This window comes from Scylla paramamosain, chromosome 3, assembly GCF_035594125.1.
Source record: "Scylla paramamosain isolate STU-SP2022 chromosome 3, ASM3559412v1, whole genome shotgun sequence".
Lineage (NCBI taxonomy): Eukaryota > Metazoa > Arthropoda > Malacostraca > Decapoda > Portunidae > Scylla > Scylla paramamosain.
Window position 1 is genome coordinate 18,527,501 of NC_087153.1, and position 10,000 is coordinate 18,537,500.

Below are 10,000 nucleotides of genomic sequence, written 5' to 3' on the forward strand. Positions count from 1 at the left end.
AGTAGTAGTAGTAGTAGTAGTAGTAGTAGTAGTAGTAGCAGCAGACGTCAGTGATTAATTAACTGATTGATTGACTGAAGTTAATATGAGTGACGTCATTATGAAGGCATGGGTAATGATGGTGGTGGTGGTGGTGATAAAGAAGAGTGGTGAAGGTGTTAGGAGACGGTAGGGAGGTGGTGGTGGTAACCATGGCAACACACACACACACACACACACACACACACACACACACACACACACACACACACACACACACACACACACACACACACACACACACACACACACACACACACACACACACACACACCCTGTCACTCTATGGTTCCCTCTCTTAACATTTCATCACTTGAGAGAGAGAGAGAGAGAGAGAGAGAGAGAGAGAGAGAGAGAGAGAGAGAGAGAGAGAGAGAGAGAGAGAGAGAGAGAGAGAGAGAGAGGGGACTTTCCACCTTATTCATTTCTCCTCCCACTCAAACTTCTTTTAAATGTCATGTTGTCTTCCACCTCCCCCTTCCACTTCCCCCTTCTCCCTCCCTCCTTCCACCTCCATCCACACCATCCACTCCCTGGTGCCGCGCCCACTCACGCGTATCCACCCACTCACTCACTCACTCACTCACTCACACTCACACTCTCTCTCTCTCTCTCTCTCTCTCTCTCTCTCTCTCTCTCTCTCTCTCTCTCTCTCTCTCTCTCTCTCTCTCTCTCTCTCCTTATCGTAATTATGTTCTTACTTCCGGTTTTTTTCTTACCCATATGATTCACTCTCTCTCTCTCTCTCTCTCTCTCTCTCTCTCTCTCTCTCTCTCTCTCTCTCTCTCTCTCTCTCTCTCTCTCTCTCTCTCTCTCTCTCTCTCTCTCTCTCTGTTCCCGCTCATCGTTCTCACTCATCACTAATTTGTTCCCACTGCGATGAGAAATTGAACTCTCTCTCCCCCTTCTCTCTCTCTCTCTCTCTCTCTCTCTCTCTCTCTCTCTCTCTCTCTCTCTCTCTCTCTCTCTCTCTCTCTCTCTCTCTCTCTCTCTCAATGTTGCGGATGTTATCTGTCTTCAACTCGAGTAATGATTGTGTGTGTGTGTGTGTGTGTGTGTGTGTGTGTGTGTGTGTGTGTGTGTGTGTGTCTTTGAGTGACTCGGAGAGCTGAGGTCCCCGAGGCGTGGAATGAGCAACGCCTGGAGAAGTGGTAGAAGGTGGTAATAGGACCGTGAAAGTGGCGGAGGAGTGTACCTACCTGCCTGCTTTGCCTCATAGCGGTCCTGCGGTGGGGATGCTCCGCCCTTGTGCTAGTATGTGTGAGTCTGCGGGGGCGGGTGTGTGTGTGTGTGTGTGGGTCTTGTTAGTGTGTGAGTGTGTGCCGTTGTGTAGTGACGTGTTGGCTTGGCTGGTGTGTGGTGTGGTGTGGATTTAGCAGTGTGTGGTAGGGTATTTGTTTGTTTGTTTGTGTGTGTGTGTGTGTGTGTGTGTGTGTGTGTGTGTGTGTGTGTGTGTGTGTGTTCAGTGGGTGGTGTTAGTTCTTAGTTAAATTCATGTAAGTTTTTCTTATTGTGTTGCTTGTTTAGTGTAGTGTTTTCGTGATCAAATACTACTACTACTACTACTACTACTACTACTACTACTACTACTACTACTACTACTACTACTACTACTACTACTATCACCACCACCACCACCACTGCTATTAATACTACTGATCTGATAACTGTTGATATGAGCCTGTACTTGCACAACGCCAACCTCTTTACACACACACACACACACACACACCAAACACGGCTATCCAGTTATTGTATCCCCTTATCAGTATCCTGTGTTTTGTCATCGGGTTGTGTGTTCAAACAAGCGAGGCGGATTGTATTGTCATAGAGTGAGTCATTCGTCAGTTAGCAGCGAGTGTGTGCTAGTGAAGGTGCTGGTGAAGGTAGTGTACTGTGTTTCACCAAGTGTGTCATAGTAATTTTGCCACTTGAGTACATGGGAGCATTGTAACACGGCCACTGACTGACTGACTGACTGATGCTCTCTCTCGCTGATTGGCCTGCGTGTTCCCATAGTCATAGTGCTGTGAATTTGCTGTGTCAAAGCTGTTGTTACATTGGAAAGCATACCAGGTTATTTATATTTATGCTAGTGTTGTTGCGTAGGTTTGATTTCGGTTAGGTTACGTGGGATGAAGTGAGATTGGAATTGAATTGTGTTTGATTGGGTAAGATTAGTTTATGTTAGGGTATTTGAGGTTGAGATGAGGTTGGGTTTGGTTGGGTTTGGTTTGGTTTGGTTAAGTAAGGTAAGATAAGCTTATGGTTTGTGGAAGCTGAGGTTTAGTTAGCTGAGATGGGGTTGGATTGGTTTGGTTTGTTTTGGTTTATTTAAGTAAGGTTAGGGTTAGGTTAGATTAGGTTTAGTTAGTTAAGGTGGAGTTGGGTTAGTTTGGTTTGGTTAAGTAACGTAAGATAAGCCTAGGGTTAAGGGAAGGTGAGGTTTGGTTAGTTGAGGTGAGGTTGAATTTGGTTTAGGATGGGTAAGATTAGGTAAGATTAGCTAAGGTTAGGCAAGTTGAGGGTTGGTTAGTTGAGGTGAGGCTGGGTTGGGATAGGTAAGGTTCAGTTTGTTTTTGCTCGATTAGGGGTTACTTCAGGTTAGGTAAGATTAGGTTGCGTTTATGTTACGTCACGTTTAAAATACTTCAGGTTCGTCAGTTAATCCGCGATCCCTAAGCATAACCCAATCACAACCAACATTCCATCTACAACACCATTACAACCACCACCTATATATTTACAACACCAATAATACAACCACCTATCCATCCATCAACACTATTACATCCACCACCCATACATTTACAACACCACTAAGACAACACCATTACAACCACCACCAATATATTTACAACACCTCTAACCACACACTTAAACATCACAAATCACTCGCCTGCACTCCCATCGCGCTAACCTTGTCTTGCCTTTGGTCCTGTATTGAAACTCGAGACCACACCTGGGCCTTGTGTCAGAGCATAGGAGCGACCGTCAGGTGTACGCGCGTGACCCAGCCTTGCCCAGTCACCCTTTGCAGGCATCAGCGAACAAAGCGTGCGTGAAAGCGATATGTAGCTAGGGATTGCAGGAGGAGGAGGAGGAATACAAAGGAAGTCCAAAACAGCTACAAAAGGAGGAGGAGGAGGAGGAGGAGGAGGAGGAGGAGGCGGTGAATGAGAAGGAATACAAAGGAAGTTCAAATAAGAGCTAGAGGAGGAGGAATAAGTAGATGAGGAACACAAAAGAACACAAAAGAAGTCTAAACAGCAACAGACTGAGGTTCTTACTAGGAGGAGGAGAAGGAGGAGGCGGCAACCCAAAAAGCAGGAATGTTCAATGAGAAAGTTTGTTATAACGAAAGACAGTGGTGGTGGTGGTGGTGGTGGTGGTGGTAATAGTAATGTGTTTGTGCCTTTTGGACCGTGGTGGTTTGTGGCGAGTGGCGTGAACGTGTGTGACTTGGGGGGGGTAGAAGGGGATGGGAGAGTGGCGGGGTGCACACACACACACACACACACACACACACACACACACACACACACACACACACACACACACGAGCTTTCTTGGGAATGATCTAAAACGGTTGTGTTTGTGTGTGTGTGTGTGTGTGTGTGTGTGTGTGTGTGTGTGTGTGTGTGTGTGTGTGTGTGTGTGTGCGTGCGTGAGAGAGAGAGAGACCGAGAGAGAGAGAGAGAGAGAGAGAGAGAGAGAGAGAGAGAGAGAGAGAGAGAGAGAGAGAGAGAGAGAGAGAGAGAGAGAGAATATTCACGTGTGTTTGTAATGTGGAGTTTAAAATTACATCGATTATAGATCCACCTGCAAATAATAATAATAGTAATAATAACAATAAGAATAATTACCAAACAAAAAACTGGTGAAACTAAGGAACTGAAATCGCGCGCGCACGCTCACGCACGCAGACAGACGGAAACTGAGTAGAAAGCAGTGAAAGGAAGAGAAAGGGAGACAGAAGGACACAGAAAAGAAAGCCAAAGTTTTCAACAACAGCGGAAGTAGAAGTAGAAGAGAGAGAAAAAAAATAATAAAAAAAGAGAAAGAGAGGAAGTGGAGGAGGAGGAAAGAAAGAAAGAAAAAAAGAAAAAAAGAAAGAAAGAAAGAGGAAGAGATAGTGGAAGTGGAGAAGGGAAAACGGAGGAAGAAAATAACAAAATAAAGTGAAGAGATACAGAGAATAATACAAGTGACAAGAAAAAAACAAAAACAAATAAGATAAAAAAAAAAAGACGAAAGAAGAAAAGTGGATTTGATAATAACACGAGTGACACGTGAAGAAGAAGAAGAAGAAGAAGGAGGAAAATAAGATTAAAAGAAGAAGAAAAAGTAGTAATAGTGAAGAGATACAAAGAATAACATATAGAGCGACCAAAGAAGAAACAAAAGAAGAAATATAAAAAGAACGAAAAAGGAAAAAAAAGTTGTTCTAATAGAAACATAACCCAGCAAGAAATAAATAGAAGAAAGAAAGAAAGAAAAACAGCGATTTTGGTGATAAGTGACAAGTGAAGAAGGAAAATAAAGAGATAAAGAAGTCATAAATATCGGTGACAGTGGAGGCTTTGACAAAGACAGAGGCTGAAGCAACATTGGAAACACAGTTGTAGGAGTAGGAGGAGGAGGAGGAGGAGGAGAAGAAGGAGGAGGAGGAGGAAGAGAAGAGGAGAGGAACAGTATGCCTGCCCCTCACCCACACCATGACTGGCGGAGGAACAAGGTGAGAGAGAGAGAGAGAGAGAGAGAGAGAGAGAGAGAGAGAGAGAGAGAGAGAGAGAGAGAGAGAGAGAGAGAGAGATTTAAAGGGGTGAAAAGGGCAGGGTTAAAGGGTTAAAGAGTTCGGGAATGCGAGGAGGGAGAAAGGAAGGTGTGTGTGTGTGTGTGTGTGTGTGTGTGAGCGCGCGTCGTCTCTCGTACTTGCTAATCCCTTTAATTCATCTTTGTTTACCTTATGTTTAATTCAGGACTGTTTAACGTTTTGTAATGTGAACAAGAGCGGTCACACTGGTCTAATCTTATCTGTATCTTTGTGTGTAGCGACGGACAGCGGAGTGAGTATGTGAGGTGTTGATAAATAGAGAGTATGTATACGTATTGGCTCTTTTTAAGTGTATGGAAGTATGATTGTGTGTGTACGTATGGGTAATGTTAAGTGTAATGGGGTATGGTTGTTATGCTTGCTATGCTATCACCTGACTCCCATACAGCCATGTCACTATACTTGCTGAAGGGAGTGTGTATATATGTATGGTTACAGTGTATAGGTTGTGTTGTGTCACTTCCTTCCTCACTCTCATACACATTTCACCATGCTATACTTTCCTCTGTATTATATTCTCCCTTATTTTCTTCCTTGATCTTGTTTTCCTCCCTTCGCCTTACTCTTGTTGATTTCCTCCCTTTATCATGTTCTTGTTTCCTCCCTGTATTAAGCTCTCACTGCGTCCCTCCCTCAGTCATCAGGTTGTCAGTGCCGAGTCAGAAGGGAGCTTGAACCGTTCCACTGCTACACAACATTTTCTCAGTCATCTGCAGCTTTTAGATACTTTCCCACGACAGCTTAAATATAAAGTAGGTGAGAAAAGATGCTATTCACTATCTATTCCCTCTTTTGTCTCCATGCAAATAACGTTTCTTCCTTTGCAGTGCCTTGAATGTTAATATAAGATAGCTATATTATTGAAAGGATCGAAAGAAGATCAGATACGAGTGGGAATGATAATTATGTATTTTTTTTTTTATCAGAACTGTTTTATTTAATCTTAATCTTTTTATACCACATGTGCATTTACTACCTTCTTGGAGCTTCCCTTATGTTATGTTCTGCTGAGCTACTTTCTATCGATCCCCACCCATGAACATATTGAAGGTCACTCGCTTTTCTCCCGGCAGTCTCTACTTGAGGTGTTGCTAGAGTAATGAAGGACGAATAGAGAGTAGAGTGGGTGAACTGAAGAGGAGGAGGAGGAGAAATGCGGAAGGTTAAAGTGTAATTCTGAAGATAATTTGTACTTGCCTTACTTTCTTGCTTCAGTTTTTCTTCAGCTATCATAGAGGAAGGACGGGTGGATGGATGGGTGGAGGGAAGAAAGGAGGTAAACAAGGGAGGAGGAAGGGAGGGAAGATAGGAAGTAAGTAAGGAAGGTTTAAGGGATGGAAGGAGGATAAAAGGAAAGAGGAGTTTGAAGGAGGGAAGGAAGAAAATGCAGACAGGAAGGAGGGAGAAAGTAAGAGAGGAAGGAAGTAAAAGAAGGAAGATATGAGGGAGAGAAGAAAGGTAGGAGGAAGGAGGAAAAACAGGAAACAAGGAGAGATTTGAGGGAGGGAAGCAATGTAGGAAAGATGGAAGGAGAGAAAAGAGAAAAGAAAGAAAGAAAGAAACAGGAAACAAAAGAGCAAGAAACCAAGAAATAAATAGAATAATGAGATATATGAAGAGAGAAAGAAGGGAAACTGGAAAGAAGAAAGAAAAGAAGGAAAGAAACAAGGAAAGTCACGTCATTTGGTTTACTTTCGTCACACAACAAATACTGGGGGCGATTTTATTATCATCATTATTATTGTTGTACTCCTCCTTCTCCTCCTCCTCCTCCTCCGTTCTTCAAGGTTGCCGGAGCGAGAGATTAGGAAGGCTCTGTGATGAAGTCTTTTGCCATCCAGGTGGAAATGCCTTTGTTGTTGTTATTATTGTTGTTGTTGTTGTTGTTGTTGTTGTTAAGCACTTGTTATTCGTGTTGGCAGTTAGGTTCTACTACTACTACTACTACTACTACTACTACTACTACTACTACTACTACTACTACTACTACTACTACTACTACTACTACTATTACTACTACTACATTCAGTATATACATGTAGATGATAGAAAAATATTATGTAAAGGAATATGTAAGCAGCTATTGTTGAAGTTCTTATCTCTCTCTCTCTCTCTCTCTCTCTCTCTCTCTCTCTCTCTCTCTCTCTCTCTCTCTCTCTCTCTCTCTCTCTCTCTCTCTCTCTCTCTCTCTCCAAAACACATGCATATACTCGTAAACATAAAGCAAGAAGGAACCAGCTAACATTGAAATACACATCGTACAAAACACCAACAAGGCGAACGACGTACAGTCAAACAAAACCTGGAACTCGCATGTTCTGCAACACTTCTCCCCGCACTTAAACTGCTTGCGAAAGGCTCTAGTTGAAGTTACATAGATTTTTAAGACTATTTTTACGACTCTAGTGACAGATTAACAAGATTTCTACATTTCTAACAGGAGAAGCACTCTTGGGAATCCGTTTAGTCATCTTTGTGGCCTTTAAAAATAGTCGTGGTGAGAGAACAAAGCGTTTATAAATATGGTTCTTGGGTATTCGTGCAGTGCTTAGCTAGAAGAGCACCAAAGCAGCTCCTGAGACTACAATAAGGTACCTGTACTAGTGAGAGAGCGATAAAGGTGGCCTTGTGTGGCAGTATCAGACCAGCATTGCGTCACCTTGAGGATGTGAGGCAAGCATAGTAAAGTGTATTATCTCCTTGCATCCCTTGAGAGTTAGTCTAATCAGTGAGGAAGTGCCGAGCCGCTGCATTGGTGGTATCTGCATTGGTGGTATCTCCTGACATCTTTTTGGTAGAGATTAGAATGGAATGATGTAGTAGTCGTATCGTGTACGTTTATAGAGGTTTACAGAAGAGAAGAGAGAGGAAAAGAACTGACGATGAGCAATTCAAGACGATAAAGCGGTAGATGAATGGAATGGACTCAGTGATCAGGTTATTAGTGGTGAGTCATTATTGAGCTATAAAGGGCAGGAGAGTTGAGGTTTTATGAATGAGGGGAAAAGAAGAGACGTGGAGCAAGTTAAGAAGCAAAAGAAGAGAAGAATCGAGAGAGTAGGAAGGCTATAGAGAACAGGAAGGTTGTGATATGAATGTTTATCGAGCTTTGCAGGAAAACGTAGATAAGACAAGAGACGAGGACCGGGTGAAGTGGAAGCAAGAAAGAATAGAATCAGAGAAGGCAAGCTAGAGAGAGCACAAACGTAGTAATGACATTATATATGACTTATGGAACTTTGCAGAAAACATAGATAGATTAACATGAAGAAAAGTGCAAAATCAAGAGGGAAAGAAAGTTATAGTGAAAAGTGAAGTATTGATGTTTTAAATATTTGTGAAGCTTAGCAAAGAACATAAAATAGAACAAGAAAGAAGAAAAGAAGCAACGGGGAACAAAGTGAACGAGAAGCAAGACAGAGGAGGTGAAGAATTAAAAGAGAAGGAAAGTTTTAGAGAACAGGAAACAAAGGAGTAGAAGAAAAACGGAAAACTTGGTAAACTAGGAAGAAGAAAACATGATCTCAGCCACCATGAATAAAGCGACCATTTTAAAAAGACTCAGAATAATAAACTCTCAAATAAGAACCTTTTCCAAAATTATCGAAGCTACAGAAACAGAACAATTTCAAATCCATCCCATCCTTTTTGAAACACCTTGTAATTCTGTACCGTCACCACCACCACTGTTATCACCACTATCACTACCACCACCACCACTATCGCCATCCCCGTAGCAGCAGCAGCAGTCACGTACATCGAGGTGATGAAAATGATATTCCAGTGATTAAGATTATATCCTTTATAGCCCCGCCACGCAACATGTCTCCATAAACACGCCTCTTCAACGTGTGTGTGTGTGTGTGTGTGTGTGTGTGTGTGTGTGTGTGTGTGTGTGTGTGATTTTTTTCGTCTTGGTGGCTGTAACCTGACGTAATTTAACCTTACTCGTACTTTTGTCTTTTCCTACCTTACCTAATCTTACCTAACCTAATTTCATCTTGTCTTCCTTACTTTTTTTTATATACCTATCTTATCTTACCTTGAGTTACCTTTACAATGCTGACTACCTTAACCTCATTTTACCTTACCTTACATTACCTTACCTTACCTCAACTTACCTTAATTATTGTAACAAACGACCTAATTTCATCTTAACTTCTCACCTTACCTTACCTTATCTTACCTTACCTAACCTCAACTTACCTTAATTACTGTAACAAACGACCTAATTTCAACTTAACTTCTTACCTTACCTTACCTTTTTTCTCTTTATATTCCTAAGGTCATAAAGAAGTAGGGAAAAAATTGCAGTGTATGTTTTCCTTCCCAAACAAACACGAATGCATTTCCTGCCTTTATTTTCTCCCCTCTCACTTTGAACACCTTGAAAAGAAAGGAAAAAGGAAAAAAAGGAGCAAAAGAAGCAGGCCAGGCAGGTCGGGCAGGCCGGGCCACTCCCAAGAATTAAAACAAACAGCCCCTTTACTTTCAGACCGAGAGACATTAACTATCAGGCTCGAATTTTCTTTTCCCCCTTTTTTTTTCGAGTTTCAATATTTACTTCCTTGACTTGAAAACACTCGTGAAAAATGCTATAATTTTCATCAGAGTCTGTTAAACTATTACTAGAATCATGGAAACACTCTTGAGAACCCTCAGTAACTTCCATTAGAGTCTGTTGAACTATGACTAGAATCACGAAGAAAACACCTTTGAAAACCCCAGTAACTTTCATTAGAGGCTGTTAAACTACCATTAGAATCACGAGAACACTCCTGAAAACCCTCCATTATCTTCCATTAGAGGCTGTTAAACTATCACTAGAATCATGAAAACACTCTTGAAAACAACAATAACTTCCATTAGAGGCTCTTGAACTATCACTAGAATCATGAAAACACTCTTAAAAGCCCCCAATACCTAACTTCCTGTCATTTGCATTAGGATCACAAGAAAGACAACTAGTTGGGTTAGATAAATCAAGCGAATGAATCTAAACCTAACTATTAATCCTTCTTAATGTTGTAGGATATTAGCGGAACAATACGAATTATTGGCAAACCACATCCTTGATCAGTGTTTTGGTTGAGTGAAGACCGTGTGAGCTCGTGAAGAGATGAG

The 10,000-nt window shown here is 41.8% G+C and overlaps 1 protein-coding gene across 6 annotated transcripts in view; it reads left to right on the forward strand.

Annotated features, from left to right (window-relative positions):
• LOC135092190 (serine/threonine-protein kinase 26-like) overlaps nt 1–10,000 on the forward strand; it is a 100,038-nt gene that overhangs the window by 32,124 nt on the left and 57,914 nt on the right. The window contains exons 1-2 of one of the 6 annotated variants that reach the window (XM_063990518.1): nt 1,350–1,424; nt 3,856–4,777. The exons of 4 other annotated variants lie outside the window; for them this stretch is intronic. In XM_063990518.1, the coding sequence (XP_063846588.1) occupies nt 4,736–4,777 (42 nt within the window). In that variant the 5' untranslated portion in view covers nt 1,350–1,424; nt 3,856–4,735. Of the gene's footprint in view, nt 1–1,349; nt 1,425–3,855; nt 4,778–10,000 lie in introns of those variants that run through there. One more of the 6 variants, XM_063990508.1, reaches the window with a different exon arrangement.